A 16,163-nucleotide genomic window follows, 5' to 3' on the forward strand; every position below is an offset into this window, starting at 1 on the left:
GAAAGCCGCCATCACCGCTGCCTGCCCTCCACGTCAATTCTGGGTGAGTGAGCCGGCGACGGGGGGGGGGGGGGGTGTGTGTGCGGTCGGGGGAATGGTATAGTGTGTGGGCTGGTGTGGTTCGGGGGGGGGGAGTATGGTGTGGTCCGTCAGCCACCCCCCCGGCCCATGGAGCACCAGCCGCCACTGGTTGTCACCCTAGGACAGTTACATAGTTACATAGTTACATAGTAGGTGAGGTTGAATAAAGACAATAGTCCATCCAGTTCAACCTGTGTAGGTGTGTGTGGCTGTAATCATCTCTCATACCCCTGAATGTTCTGATCCTTGAGATGTAAGTCTAAGAGTCTTTTGAAAGCCACCATACTTCCCCCAGAAACCACCTCTTGTGGTAGAGAATTCCACAATCTTGTAGCCCTAACAGTAAAGAACCCCCCACGTTGCCTGTGGTTAAAACGCTTCTCCTCTAAGCGCATTGTATGCCCTCGAGTCCTCATGCAATCCCTTCGAATGAACAGCTTTTTTTCTAAGCTGGGATCCCCATTAAGATATTTATAAATTGCTATCATGTCCCCCCTCAGACGTCTCTTCTCCAGGGAGAATAAATCAAGCGATTGTAGACGCTCTTCATAGTCAAGGTCCTCCAATCCCCTAATAAGTTTAGTTGCCCTTCTCTGGACTCTCTCCAGCTCCAACACATCCCTCCTGAGGACTGGCGACCAGAACTGGACAGAATACTCCAGATGCGGTCGGACCAGAGTTTTATAAAGTGGAAGGATTATAGTCTTATCTTTGGAATACATCCCTTTCTTTATGCATGCTAATATTCTGCTGGCTTTGGCAGCTGCCGCTTGACATTGCATGCTGTTGCCTAATCTATCATCAACCAAGACTCCCAGATCTTTCTCCATTTTTGATTCCCCCAAGGGTTCCCCTCCTAACGTGTATTGTGTTTTTATGTTTTTAGTCCCCAAGTGCAAAACCTTACACTTCTCTACATTAAACCTCATTTGCCATGTCGTTGCCCACTCTGTAATTTTGTCCAGGTCATTCTGTAGGATATCTGCTTCATGCTGTGCAGTTATTGCCCTGCCCAATTTTGTGTCATCTGCAAAAACTGATAACGCACTACTGATCCCGTCCTCAATGCTGTTTATGAATAAATTGAACAAGGTTGGTCCTAGGACTGAGCCCTGGGGCACCCCGCTTACAACCTCAGACCAGTCTGAGTATGCGCTGTTTATTACCACCCTTTGGACACGCCCTTTAAGCCAATTCCGTATCCAAGAGCAAACCCTGCTTTCGATACCTGCAGACCTTATTTTATAAATTAAGCGCTTGTGGGGAACTGTATCAAACGCCTTAGCGAAATCCAAGTACACCAAATCCACTGGTCTCCCCCTATCTAGCTCACAGCTCACCTCCTCGTAGAATGCTAAGAGATTGGTTTGACAAGAACGCCCATTTGTAAACCCGTGCTGATTACTGCTGATGATGTTGTTGTCTTTAGCAAACTCTACGATATAGTCCCTTATCATCCCCTCCAGAAGTTTACATACTATTGATGTCAAACTGACAGGCCTATAATTTCCCGGGATATGCCTCTGGCCCTTTTTGAATATCGGAATCACGTTAGCTTTCTTCCAATCCCCTGGTACATCTCCTGTCCTAATACTGTCAGCAAAGATCAGGAACAGTGGTCTGGATATAACCTTACTGAGTTCCTTGAGTACTCTCGGATGTACGCCATCCGGGCCTGGTGATTTGTTTGTGTTAAGTTTATCCAGCCTTTCCCTGATTTCACCCTCTGTTAGCCATAGTGGCAAATCCTGTGTATTACTACTAACCATACAGTCATGGTCAGTGTACCCCTCCGTTTCCTGTGTAAAGACTGACGAGAAAAAAGCATTCAGCACGGTTGCTTTTTCAGTGTCCTCTGTAACCATCCCCCCATCATCGCTAATTATGTGTGCAATATGCTCTGCCCTAGTTTTTTTGCTGTTGATATATTTAAAGAATTTCTTTGGGTTTTTTTTACTATCCTCCGCTATTTGTCTCTCAAAGTTGATTTTAGCCATTTTGATTTCGTGTTTACTTTTCTTATTTGCCTCCTTGTATTGCTCGAAAGCCAATACAGTGCCCTCTGATTTATATTTCTTGAAGGCCATTTTTTTTTCCCTAATACGTTTTTTAACGTTACGGTTTAGCCAGCCAGGTTTGGCTTTGTCTCTTCTAAATTTATTTCCCATAGGAATGCACTGCAAGATGCCTTTGCCTAATATGTTCCTAAAGCATTCCCATTTTTCCTCTGTGGTCAGGGATCCCAGGGTTTGGTCCCAGTTTACCCTTTCCATCAATGAGTACAATTTTGGAAAGTTTGCCCTTCTGAAGTTTAGGGTTCTTATGTTCCCCACTTGCCTTGTTATATTGTTATTTATACTAAATGTGATCATCCTGTGATCGCTAGAGCCCAGGTTGTCCTGAACTACTACCTCCGAGATTATGTCTGGGTCATTAGTGATCAATAGATCCAGGACTGCATTTTCTCTAGTCGGATAATCCACCAACTGTGACATGTAATTATCCTGTAAGGTTTCTGTGAATAGACGGGCCTTCTGTGAGTGTGCAGTCCCCTCTCCCCAGTCAATGTCGGGATAATTGAAGTCCCCCAATATGACGACTGATCCCAATTTTGCCACTTTACTCATTAGTGCTAAGGATTCCAGCTCTACCTCCTCCCCTTGGTTAGGTGGCCTATAGCAAACCCCCACAATTACTTTCCCCTTTTCTCCTTCCCTATGGAGTTCAACCCACACAGATTCTAACTCCATGCTCATCCCATCCGTAATGTCACTCCTCTCTATCACCTTTACATTGTTCTTGACATAGAGACATACCCCTCCCCCTCTTTTTCCTACCCTGTCCTTCCGGTACACCGAATACCCTTGGATATTGGCCAGCCAGTCATGTGAGGGGTCGAACCAAGTCTCTGTTATTCCCACAAGGTCTATGTTCTCCTCATGTACTAACATTTCCAACTCATCCATTTTATTAGCTAGGCTCCTGGCATTAGCATATACCCCTCTTAGTTTTACGGAAGTTGAGAGCAATTGGTGGTTATGTTTATTCCTGTTTGGTCTGAGGTTTTCCCGCACATGACTAAGGCACTTCAGATGTGCTCTTGGACCCAAACCTCCAGCCCTGATCCAACCCCCCTTATTGCTACCCCCATTATCTATAAAAATTGGCAAACACAATTCTTGCAGTAAAATATTGGCCGTAATGGCCGTTTATTAAAAACCAAAACAAATTATACCAAACATTCCTTAAATCCGGAAACAAATAATACAGTGACAAGAAAAACTGAGGTTGCCGATCTTTGGAGGCACCAATTATCAATCATCTGCTTAACTATTTTCTTGGTTCCCAGCCGCACCCTCCGGCTCGGGGACGACCTCGATATTCAGCAGATACCACCATTTTTACCTTCCAGTTAAAACCGCCATTAACTGGCATTCCAGAGGTGACTCCATACCTTAGATGGGTCCCTAAACTGATAAAATAGCATGTTATTTTACCCACCTCAAAAGACCCCACCCGCCATGCACAGGTCCATGTTGATGTCAATAACTACCCGATAAAGGGAGGGAGGGCGGGGATGTTCTTGCTTCCTTGGCCACGCTTGAAATGGCGGCCAGGTAAAGGTGGTCCTTACCTGACCTCCCAGTAGCCCCACCCCTTGTAATGAGACCCCCTATCTGCTGGGGGATGGGTCTGTTATGAAAAAACCGGACATTGCCCTGCCTAAACCAGCTCCCCCTGACTGCCCAGTCATGCAGCCCTGCGCTTTATGTTATTTTGCTACGGGCTGTTCTTGACTAAGGCACTTCAGATGTGCTCTTGGACCCAAACCTCCAGCCCTGGACCAACCCCCCTTATTGCTACCCCCATTATCTATAAAAATTGGCAAACACAATTCTTGCAGTAAAATATTGGCCGTAATGGCCGTTTATTAAAAACCAAAACAAATTATACCAAACATTCCTTAAATCCGGAAACAAATAATACAGTGACAAGAAAAACTGAGGTTGCCGATCTTTGGAGGCACCAATTATCAATCATCTGCTTAACTATTTTCTTGGTCCCCAGCCGCACCCTCCGGCTCGGGGACGACCTCGATATTCAGCAGATACCACCATTTTTACCTTCCAGTTAAAACCGCCATTAACTGGCATTCCAGAGGTGACTCCATACCTTAGATGGGTCCCTAAACTGATAAAATAGCATGTTATTTTACCCACCTCAAAAGACCCCACCCGCCACCGGCACAAAGTGGGACCACCTCACACCTTTGTGCCCCGCCAAACCCGTAAGGCCCTCTGTACCCCGTCCTGTAAACCCAGTGCCCATAGGTCGATGCCTACCGCATTCAGATGTACCCCATCGTGGCGAAGGTAGCGCCAGGTATCCACTTCCAGCTCTCTGTGCCTGACCACCACACCCCCGTTGCGCACAATGAACCTGCCCACTTCTTTGTTGACCTTCACTCTGGCTTTGTTGAGTTTTTCCACTGACCGGGCGAGTCGCCATGATGATCGGCCAACAATGTCCGACCAAACCACCACCATGTCCGGAAAATCCGTCCTCAACCGTAGGACATCAAACTTGACATCCCGGATGAGATGGCGACAGGACCGGACCCCCAGATCGTTGCCACCCGCATGGATGACCAGCACGTAAGGGGCCCTGTCCCAGCGAGCGACCCTATGTACCTCGGGTACCACCCTGTGCCATAACATGCCTGAAATGCCTATCCACCGGACCTTGGCCTCGCACCGGGGGAAACCTAACTGACGTCCTTCATGTCTAACGTCCGCCCTCCTGGCTCCCCAGTATACGTAGGAGTGGCCCAAGATCCATACGAGGCACGCAGCATCTGTAAAGAAATGAAGCAAATGGAAGAGCACGAACGTAAGTAACGGTACGCTCCAACACCCATAACTGAAAGCAACATAAAAGCTCTTTTCCCACCCCCGCCACGTGTACCAAGCATATTTTTTAAACCAAGTGAGGGCGGACGTAAAGCCGATACCGGTCAGATTCCCACCTGCCAATACGCTGCAAAATGGAATCCTCCAACCCCCACCTGGCGGCTTCCGTGGCTGCCCCGATGCGAAAGGAGTGCGAGGCGTAGCTGCGAGCCTCCAATCCTGCTGCCGTCAGACAGCGGCGGAGAACCGTAATGAATTGAAAACGGGACAGAGCCCCACCGTCAGCGTTCCTTAAGAAAAGAACCAGACCCAGGAGGGCGAAAACGCAAGTACTCTAGTACAGCCGAAACAGGGCAAATGGGTGATCCCTGCACCCGAAGCAGCTGCAAGCGAACTCCCTTACCCGTCTGATCCGTTTTTGAGCGGCGGATGAAAAGAGACACAGTGGCATGATTGCAGCGAACGTCTGCTGCCAGCAGGCCCCCCTGGGCCGACTTAGACGGGCTCACCAATTCGCCCACCCTGAGAGCCCCGTAGAAAGCTAGAGCAAAAGCCACACGGAATAAGAGGCCCTCGTAAGCCGAAGAACAAATGGAACCTGTTTGCTTGAATAAAGCCCCCAGAATTTCAAAAGTGATAGGTCGGCGCCCGTCAGGCCGGCGTGAACCCTTTCTATAACCCCGTAGGGCCTGCTTCAACAAAAAATCTTTTGTGAAATCCGGTAAGCCCCACAATTTGAATAGGAAAGCTAAAGCACTCAACTTGCGATTAATGGCCGAAGCCGATACTCCCCCCGAAAAATTCAAGCAGATGAAGTAAATCACTACAGTTCTAATCTCAGAGCTGACCATGTCCAAGCCCGCCCGCTGAAGAAGCTCCCACCACTCTTGCCAGACCCTGCGGTATGCATGCCAAGTCGATTCAGTCAAAGAATCGCGAATCAGTCCTGAGGCAATCCCAACGCAATCTTCCATAGCCGCTGTGGACAAGGGGCTCCGAGCTGCTCCGCCTCCGGCGCCAACTCCCTGAACCTGTCCAACTGAAAGCGGGATAAAGCGTCAGCCATCGAGTTTTTTGCCCCCGGAATATGCACCGCATACAAAAATACATTCAATTGAAGGCAACGCAAGACAAGGTGACGTAAAAGCCTAACCACTGGCGGCGAAGAACCAGAGAGTGAGTTGATGACCTGGACCACCCCCATGTTATCACAGTGGAGTCTAACTTTCTTATTCTTGAACCACTCGCCCCATAATTCCAGGGCAACCAGCACCGGAAAGAGCTCAAGAAGGACCAAGTTCCTCAAGAAGCCCGCCTCACGCCATGCTGTTGGCCAGCGCTCTGCACTCCACTGGCCGCGACAAAAGGCCCCATAACCGGTGGAGCCCGCTGCGTCGGTGTAGAGATTCAGGTCGCAGTTGCTAACCGGCCCATTCATCCAGAGCGAGCGACCGTTAAACGCCCCCAAAAAGGCGTGCCACACCTGTAAGTCGTCCGACAGTTCCCTGGTTATGCGAATGAAATGATTAGGCGAGCGTGCCCCTGCAGTGGCAGCCGAGAGCCGACGGCTGAAAACCCTGCCCATTGGCATAATACGACAAGCAAAGTTCAACTTGCCTATCAAAGACTGCAGCTCGCGCAATCGGAGCTTACGCTTACCCGATGCAAGCCGAACTTCTTCCTTTAGAGAAAACAGCTTATCGTCCGGCAAACGACACTCCATTGCCTGAGAATCTATGACAATTCCCAAGAACTTAATCATAGGCGTGGGAGCCTCCGTCTTGTCTGCCGCAAGAGGGATGCCGAAACGCTCTGCAATGTGCTGTACAGTGGCCAGCAGCACCCCACATAATTTGGATGATGGAGGACCAATACATAAGAAATCGTCCAAATAATGGACGACCGAATTGGCTCCCGCCACGTCTCGGACCACCCATTCCAGAAAAGAGCTAAAAGCTTCAAATAGGGCGCAGGAAACCGAACACCCCATGGGAAGGCAACGGTCGACATAATAAGAACCCGCCCATTGGCAACCTAACAGGTGAAAGCTGGAGGGGTGGACCGGTAACAGCCGAAAGGCTGATTCGATGTCCGTCTTAGCCATGAGGGAGCCCCGCCCGTAATGCCGTACCCAAGAAACAGCCGCATCGAAAGAGGTGTACGATACTGAGCTGGCCTCTGGATCAATGAAATCATTAACAGACCCGCCCTTGGGGAAGGAGAGATGGTGAATCAAGCGGAACTTGTTAGGTTCCTTCTTAGGAACGACACCCAATGGGGACACCACGAAATCCCGTAAGGGTGGGTGCGAAAATGGACCGGCCATGCGACCCAAGGAAACTTCCTTGGTGATTTTTTCCGCAACCACAGCAGAGTGAATATGAGCAGAACGTAAATTATCGGCCACGGGCGGGGTCTGAGTCAGAGAGCATGGGATCACAAAACCGTCCGTGAAACCTGCCTCCAACAGCCGGGCTGCTTGCCGATCTGGATATCTACTTAGAAAGGGGGCCATCCTGGCCACCCTCACTGGAGTCATGCCTTTTTCCCGCAAGATCGCCGAAACGGGACTTACCGGCCTTAAAACATTTGGACAGGGGGTGAGTTCCCCCGCAGTGCGAGCACTCATGCTTGTATCGGCAACCTGTGCCGAACCGACATGCGCCCTCATTGAATTGCCAGCAAAACCCACGCCGTTTTGTGGCCGACTGTCCAGGGCCGGCCGAACCGCCGGCCCCCCCTGGAAAAAACGAAGAGGGAGCCCGGGCCGAGGTCATCAGGTTCATCCACAGGCTGATGTCCTTGTGGTCCCAACGTAGAGAGGGCCTGATCGATTTACGCTGACGAAACTGCTCGTCATACCTCAGCCACGCCACCCCCCCATATACACGCTGTGCTTCACTGATGGAATTAAGATAACAAAATAAGGGGGAACAATTCTCAGGGGCTTTTTCCCCCACTACGCTTGCAAAAATGGCAAAAGCCTGCAACCAGTTGGTAAAAGTCCTTGGAATCAAGCGGTGCCTTCGCTTTTCCTCCTCTTCCCTCTTATATTCCTCTGGTTTAATCCTGTCCAGATTAAATTTTTCAAGAGGTAACAACGTGAAAATTTCTACATAATCCCCCCGCCAGATTTTTTCCCTAACCTCTGCCTTAAGATGGGCCCCTAAGGGACCTTCAAAGCAAACGTAGACTTCGCACTTCGCCGAGTCCGCCAGGTGCAACGGGTACGTGTTCGCTTCATTAGGCGTAACAGGGGCTGTCTTCTCAGCTGCCCCTTGGGGGCTTCCTACAACCGTAGCAACCTCCGCCGCTGAAACCGGAGGAGGTCCTACCGTAGGAAATGCTGATGGTTGAGCTTTTGTGCCCCCCAAAACCCCCGGAGCTTGCAACCAAGCCGCCACTGGCGAAACATCGGGAGGTGAACCCGTGTCTAAACGCTGCACTAATGCGCGCAGACCATTAAGTAGCTCCTGCAATGTGGCGGGAGACCCGGACGCAGCATGCGCCGTGCCTGCCGCTCTTACAGTGGAAGACCCGCCCCCCGGGCATGTAATGAGGCCTGGCCCAACTCCCAGTACTGGACCTACCCCTTGCTCCACCCCCACATCTAACACATGTTGTATGGAAAAATTAGGATTAGAGGTGCACTTACCAGGCTGACCAGGACGAGGTCCCTCAGCCGCCGATCCGTAAACCAACGTTGTCGCCTGTCTTGTAGTTTCGCCGTCCTCGGAGCTCGACAACTCCCCTTCTGACCTGGAAAAATCTTGCTGTTCGTCGTGGTAAAGGTCTGGCGCTGATGAGCCGACCGCCGCCAACAAAGGTCTCCGTCTGTCCTTCACCTGCCTCTGTGATGCTGCTGTTCTCCTTCTTTTCTTACTGGTACAGATGGTAGTTTGCCTGCAGTTTGTATTCTCCGCCACTAGGGGCGCTGAAGTGCTTACAGACGCTCTAGTTTTCCTGTAGTTTCTTCTTTCCTCCACTGGGGGCGATGAAGTGCATACAGCCGCTCTGTCTACAGTGGCCTTTGTTCTCTCTCTCCCACGCCGAGCCCTCTCCTCTACAGCGATGCACCCAGAGGCGGCCGAAAGTTCCGTATTCCTGAAGACTGCAGGCGGGACGGTCACAGAAGACGATCGGTCCCTGCCTGCGGAGCTCCGCCTGCGACGAGGATTCCTCTCAGGGTGAGGGGCGGAAGCAGCCTGGAGATGCTGCTCCGCCGCGCCTGGAGGGTCCCTAGGGGGGCTCCTGGAGTGGCGCTGAGCTCCATGTTCCGATGAGGGGCTAAAGCGAACCGGGGGTCGTGCCCGCCGAGCGCGTCTTGCCAGGGGATTCCTCGAGGTAGAAGCTGCAGCTCCCATAAGGTAAGAGACCTGCTGCTGTAGCCAGTCGGCGCCCATAGATGCAGCCATCTAGTTCAGCTGTAGTCTCAGCGCTTCAGCATCGGCCATTACAGATCAGGCTATTGTTGTTGTGAAGAAGTAAAGGTGATGTTCTTGCTTCCTTGGCCACGCTTGAAATGGCGGCCAGGTAAAGGTGGTCCTTACCTGACCTCCCAGTAGCCCCACCCCTTGTAATGAGACCCCCTATCTGCTGGGGGATGGGTCTGTTATGAAAAAACCGGACATTGCCCTGCCTAAACCAGCTCCCCCTGACTGCCCAGTCATGCAGCCCTGCGCTTTATGTTATTTTGCTACGGGCTGTTCTGACCTACCGATTGGCGTTGTGGACCTACTGTCGCTGCTGACCCTACAACTGCCTTCAGTCCTCTGCTCCCTCCTGACTGATTCCACTTGTGAGCCCTCCCCCCGTCTCCTAGTTTAAAAGCCCCTCCAACTCGGTGGCCATCTTTCTCCCCAAAAGAGCTGTACCGTCCCCATTAAGGTGCAGCCCATCCTTACTAAAGAGCCGGTAGCCGACTGAGAAGTCAGCCCAGTTCTCCAGGAACCCAAACCCCTCCTTCCTACACCAATTCCTCAGCCACTTGTTAAGTTCCCTAATCTCCTTCTGCCTCTCCTGTGTGGCTCGAGGTACAGGCAGTATTTCAGAGAAAACCACCTTGGAGGTCCTTTTCCTCAATCTATTACCTAAGTCCCTGAAATCGTTCTTAAGGATCCTCCACCTACCTTTAACTTTGTCATTAGTGCCCACATGCACCATGACCGCTGGGTCATCCCCAGCCCCCCCCCATCAATCTGTCTGCCAGATCTGCGATGTGCCGAACTCGGGCGCCCGGTAAACAACAAACTGTTCGGTTCACGAGATCTTTTTTACAGATTGCCCTCTCTGTCCTCTTGATAATTGAGTCCCCAACTACCACAACCTTTCTAACCTTTCCTGAGTTACAGCCCCCCTTCTTCCTGGAGCCGTCCCTCCCCTGGCAGCTGGGGGAGGGTGCATGCTCCAGCACTGCCACCCCTGAGTTGATATCCCCCTCAACCTGCAACTCGGCAAGTTTGTTAGGGTCTATCAACTCAGGATTGGCCTCCCTGGCACTCCTCCCTCTACCCTTCCTAACAGTCACCCAGCTGCGTACCTCTGCTGCTTGCGTCTCCTCTGTTCCTCCCTCCTCTATGCTGGCCCCTACCAGCGCCTGATAGGCAATGTCCAAGCTCCTTTCCAGGTTGTTGATGCCACGCAGTGTTGCCACTGTGTTCTGTAGGTCCAGGATCTGGTCTACCAGAGCAACAAGTCGCTCACATCTTGCACAGCAGTATTCGCCCTCGACAGTAATGCTCAGTTCACACTGCTGCAACTTGGATCCGACTTGTAAGACCCCAAGTCGCATGAAACCCAATGTTAGTCAATGAGAGCACTACTGAAGTCGCACCAACTTTAGCAAAAGTTCCTGTACTATTTCAAGGTGACTTCTATCCCACTTGTGCCCATAGACTTTAATGGAAGTCGTCTACCAAGTCGGATCCTCATCTATATTGATGTGATTTGGATCCAACATTAGGAAGATTACCCAGGCATGCATCTTCCTGTATGCTGTTATCTCTGCATGGCTGCAAAAGACAAAGCCACTTCAAAGTTGCATGAAAGTAGTACTCAAGTCACCCGCAAATCGCCAGGAATTTGCCAGGTAAAGTCGCACTGTAAGGCGTGCAGCTTTCAGGTTGCAGTAGTGTGAACCGAGCCTTAATGTGTTACTGGCAGGTGAAAAAAAAATGAAACCTAATGCAGCCACCCCATCTAAGGACTGGCAAGGTGCAACTTGTTACATTTTTGATTTAGATACGTTTTTGTTACCTTCTCAGAAGAACCTTGTCCTCCATTCCATGCAGGAACCACGACATGAATAACAATCTTACAGTCCAGGTTGCATCCCTCTGTGATGAACACGGAACCTTCATCCTCCTGGACTCCATAACTGACATCCTTCAGACATTTCTGAAGCTTGCTCCCGGCCTTTTCTAGTAGAGCCTTCGATGCTCCACCGCTGCCGAGGAACAAGTCTTTCCCCACGCTGTTCACAATGGCATCTGTCTGAAAAACATCACAAATCTCACAATGAATGGAGAGATCCTCTTATGATTTTCCTCTAGTCATAGTAACAGGTGATGTATAAAACAGTATTTCTCCTGCGCTCCAGTGGTATGTGGGAAGGTGATTGGTCTTGTGTGGTCTTTGTTATCACCACCTAGGGTCTTGCTGCCCCCTCAGGACCAAGGGTATCCAAATATACTGAAAAACAACAACAAGAGAAGGGAGCACCGACCTCGTGCTTTACTACTTAAATCATTTATTAAAATCCAAAAAAGCAAACATTGTACTCACAAAGGCATGATAATAGCACACATGTAAGGAAAATGGAATAAATCGCCTCCAGGACTCCCAGGTTACTCCTATGGTGCTGGATGATGTGATGGCGTCTGAATATACCTGGCTGACGCGTTTTGAGGGAGAACCCTCTTCTTCAGAGCCAAAGTTCTACTGATCCACCATAAATTCACAAGGTGTTATATAGCCAGTCTGTACCGCCCTCATTACTCAGTTCTGCCACACAAGGATGACTACACCCTTGACCTTTGCCCCCTGTGGGGCGGAGCTGAGTAATGAGGGTGGTACAGACTGGCTATATAACACCTTGTGAATTTATGGTGGACCAGTAGTACTTTGGCTCTGAAGAAGAGGGTTCTCCCTCGAAACGCGTCAACCAGACGTATCCAGCACCATTGGAGTATCCTGGGAGTCCTGGAGGCGATTGGTTCCATTTTCCTGACATGTGTGCTATTATCATGCGTTTGGGAGTACAATGTATGCTTTGTTTACATGGTAATGCACAAAACAGGTGATGTTCTCCAGGCTTTGGATAGTGTCCAAGCTGTGAGAATTAGTAGCAGCATAGAAGTAGTGCAATGATTATTTCACCTGTGACTTTGTGTGGAGGTCAAAGTGTCATAAATGTGATGCCCAAAAATGATTGTGAAATGTAATTGGATAACTATATTAACATAGAGGTGTGGTAAAGCGGGCACTAAAGCCAAGCATAGATGGATGGACGGTGTTCGGCAGATCACTCGCTCACTTCCTGGTTAGCTTACCTATGGTGCTAGGAGAACATTGCAGAAGATTTACTTGTCCTCTGCACTTGGCTCCCAGCAGCCATCTTTCGGGAACCCTGTGTCTGATTGGACACAGGATTCCCCCAAGATTTAGGCATTTGGACCCAGATGGGCTTTATTTAAATCGTCCTCTTCGCTCCTCCCAAGACCTCTTGCTCTCTAGCTCCCTTGTTACCGCCTCCCACACTCACTCCAGGACTTCTCTAGAGCCTCTCCCATCCTCTGGAATTCCCTGCCCCAGTATATCGGATCAGCTCCTACCCTGTCCCCCTTTAGGCGTTCCCTCAAAAACTCATTTATTCAGGGGAGCCTACCCAGGGCCAGGACAAGGGTCTGAGGTCGGGCGCCATAAGGAGATTGGGGGAGATTTGTAATGGAAGGGAGCATTTGGGGAGGGGGGGGGGGTGCAGGGGATAAATATTTTTTTAAATATATTTTAAATAATAAAATACATTTTAGAACTATACACTTGTTTTAGTTTACCTATTCACAGTATTTTTTTCTTCCTGGTGCGGGTGATTTATCATATTTTTTAGGGGATAAGTGTTGCCCTATAGTATTGAAATTTGGGGGGGGGGGGGGGAGGGGTGCTAAGAGTGGTGATTTACAGGGATTTGCATTGGGAGGGGGAGGGGGGAAGAAGATTTGTGCTAGGTGGAGGGATTCAGGGGGAATTTGTGCTGGGGGGTTTGAAATGTGGCGGAGAAGATGTGTACTAGTAAGGGATATTTTAGGGGTAGAGGATTTGTGATAGAGGGGGTAATTTTTTTTGGGGGGGGGGCATTTTGGTTGGGAAGATTTGGGAGATGGGGGGCAAAGATTCGTGCCAAGATGGGGGATTTCAGCAGGGGGTGGATTTGCACTGGGAGGAGGGGAATTTACAGTATGCTTAGAGGGTACGCATGCAGATTAGTGTTCAGTGCTTTTTGGGGGAGATTTTTGCTGGCTCGTAATGCTCATATCTTGGAGGGGGCACAGTTTGGCATGTTCGCCCTGATGATCTTGTCTCGGTACTGAGTCTACCCCACCTCTACCTAAGAACTTTCCTTAGGCACCCCCACCAGATCTTCCCCCCCAGCTATTACCCTTTGTACCACCTCCATTTCCCATTAGATTTTAAGATCCGTGAGCAGGGCCCTCCTCTTCCTTCTGTATTGAACTGTATTGCAATTGTCCCCCTTTATAATGTAAAACAGTGGGGGCTGCTGTATAGTGGGCGCAGGAGCGCCATCCCCCCCATCCATACGTCCGGCCCCCTAATCTACATGCGGGGCGCCGGACGCATGAAGTTCAATGGGGATTTTGAACTAGGCTCTCACAGGCTAAAAAAAAAGGGTGGGCTTGGGGCGCAGAACAGTGCGCCCCGAGCCCACCCAATTGTGTGACAATAGCGAATGAAAATTCGCTATTGTCACACAGATCCTCCTCCTGGCCAATCAGGAAGCAGGTTCTGAGACCCGTTTCCCAATTGGCTGAAAGGAGAAGCCAGGCCATTGGGCATGGAGGAGGGAGGAGATGCAGAACCCACCGCCGCTGTCGCTGATGTCCAGGCAAGGTGAGTGATCCTGTCCTTTCCTGGGGGTCCTGTCCTGTCTTGGGGGTCCTGTCCTGGCGGTCCTGTCGTGTTCCGGGGTGCGCAGCCCGGTGTGGTCAGGGGGGGGCCCATGGAGCACCAGCTGCCCCTGATGTAAAAAGCTACATAAATCATTGGCGCTTTATGAATCCTTTATAATAAAAATATTTAGAACTGCTTGTTAATTTTGGTGCAGAAGCTAAAAAAAAGTACTCATAGGTCGACTACATTATTAATCAAGAATTTGCTGGAAAAAAAATCACGCTGCCTACCCCAATCTTCTAGAAAAGCTTTATAAACAGTGCCGGGGTATTGAGCGACCAGGGCAAAGATGCCAAACTGCGCCCCCCTCCCCATTCCCTTAGGGTTAGGGTCAGGGTGCCCCCATCCCTGCAATAAACCATTGCGCCCAGGGCAGCCGTCCCTCCTGCCCACCCCTGCTTATAAACACCAATCTATATAAACCTATCAGCAGAGAGGTTGCACTCATTGGTTTCTCAAGGTATGGGCACCTTGACCTGATGACCCACTCATGGCCACTGATATTCATACAATGTATCCTTTGTCCCAAGACACTGGGATTACCATGCATCATTCTTTATCAGAACAAGCATTGATGACAATTGCTGATAATGGGGTACCATCAGTTCTCCTGTAGGGGGCCTGGGCACACAGGGGGTCCAGGAAAGCAGGGGGAAGGATATGTGGGCAGGACAGGGAGGGGAAGTGGTGTGGCGGGGGTGGGGGCAATTACAGGAACGATGCACTGTTCAGCTATCTGCAGCAGCTGGAAGACAGTGTCATCCCCTCTCCCTTCCTCCCACAGCTGCCAGCAGGAGACAGAAGCCGGAAGTGCTGTGGAGCGGGGGGGGGGGGGGATTGGGGTTCACACAGCAGGGAGAATCAGATGTGGGCAGGGAGGGGGGGGGGATTAGTGCAGTGGGGGTGCAGGTACAGGAACGATGCCACGTGTCTCTCCATGCAGCAGCTGAAAGACACATATGGCATTGTTCCTGAAATTGCCCCGCGCCAGACTGATCCCCCTACCCAGTCCTGACCACATCTGATTCCGCCTGCTGTGTGCCCCCTGCAATGCTGCTGGCTTCCCTCTCCCGCAGGCTGCTGTGGGTACACGGAGGGGGATGTGTCATTTACTGGCCCATTCCTTTCGTGAATGAACAGAGTGAGTGAACTGTATCAATTGCTCCTGTGTCCATTCATAACTGAAGCATAGTAAACTATTTTTAGGCTTCAGTTTATGAATAGAGAGGAACCTCTGTGTCCTGTTCATTCATCTGCAGTGCAACTCATCTCAAAAGTGAGATGTCCGGGGTCTGTTTAGATCATTTTTTGCAATTTAGCACTGCGTTACTTTAACAGACAATTGCGCGGTTGTGCGATGCTGTACCCAAAAAAAATTGACGTCCTTTTTTTCCCACAAACAGAGCTTTCTCTTGGTATTATTTGATCGCCTGTGTAATTTTTATTTTTGCACTATAAACAAAAAAAGAGCGACAATTCTGAAAAAAAAATATATTTTTTTTTCCCATTCTGCTATATAACATTCCCAATAAAATAAAATGTAAAAATCTAATTTATTCATCCTTTTAGGCCAATTTGTATTCTGCTACATATTTTTGGTAAAAAATAATCCCAGTAAGTGTATTTTGGTTTGTGCAAAAGTTCCATCTTTTACACAGGGCAAAAGGGGCAGCTGCCCCGGGCTCAGTCATTGTTGTTGGGCCCAAAGCATCTGCCCCTTGAGTCCGTGCTGCCTGCAAAAAGTTGATAAGTGAATTGGGGTGGGCACAAAAAAATGTTTGCCCAGGGTCCAATCAATATTAAAGACGGCCCTGAAACTAGGGGAAGGATTTATGTCATTTTTATTTTTTTTACTAGTAATGGCGGCGATCTGCGATTTTTAGCGGGACTGCGACATTGCGGCGGACAGATCGGACCCCTAACTAACATTTTTGACACTTTTGGGGGGACCAGTGACATTACTACAGTAATCAGTGCTAGAAATAT

At 49.8% G+C, this 16,163-nt stretch overlaps 1 protein-coding gene across 1 annotated transcript in view; it reads right to left on the minus strand.

Moving 5' to 3' along the window:
- LOC309558763 (protein mono-ADP-ribosyltransferase PARP14-like) overlaps positions 1-16,163 on the minus strand; it is a gene marked incomplete at its 3' end in the record, with an annotated part of 187,137 nt that overhangs the window by 62,376 nt on the left and 108,598 nt on the right. The window contains exon 7 of the mRNA XM_082261811.1: positions 11,247-11,483. Coding sequence (XP_082117937.1) covers positions 11,247-11,483 — 237 coding nt within the window. The remainder of the gene's footprint in view (positions 1-11,246; positions 11,484-16,163) is intronic.

Source organism: Pelophylax lessonae (assembly GCF_965119305.1).
Source record: "Pelophylax lessonae genome assembly, chromosome: 6".
In the NCBI taxonomy this organism is placed as follows: Eukaryota; Metazoa; Chordata; class Amphibia; order Anura; family Ranidae; genus Pelophylax; species Pelophylax lessonae.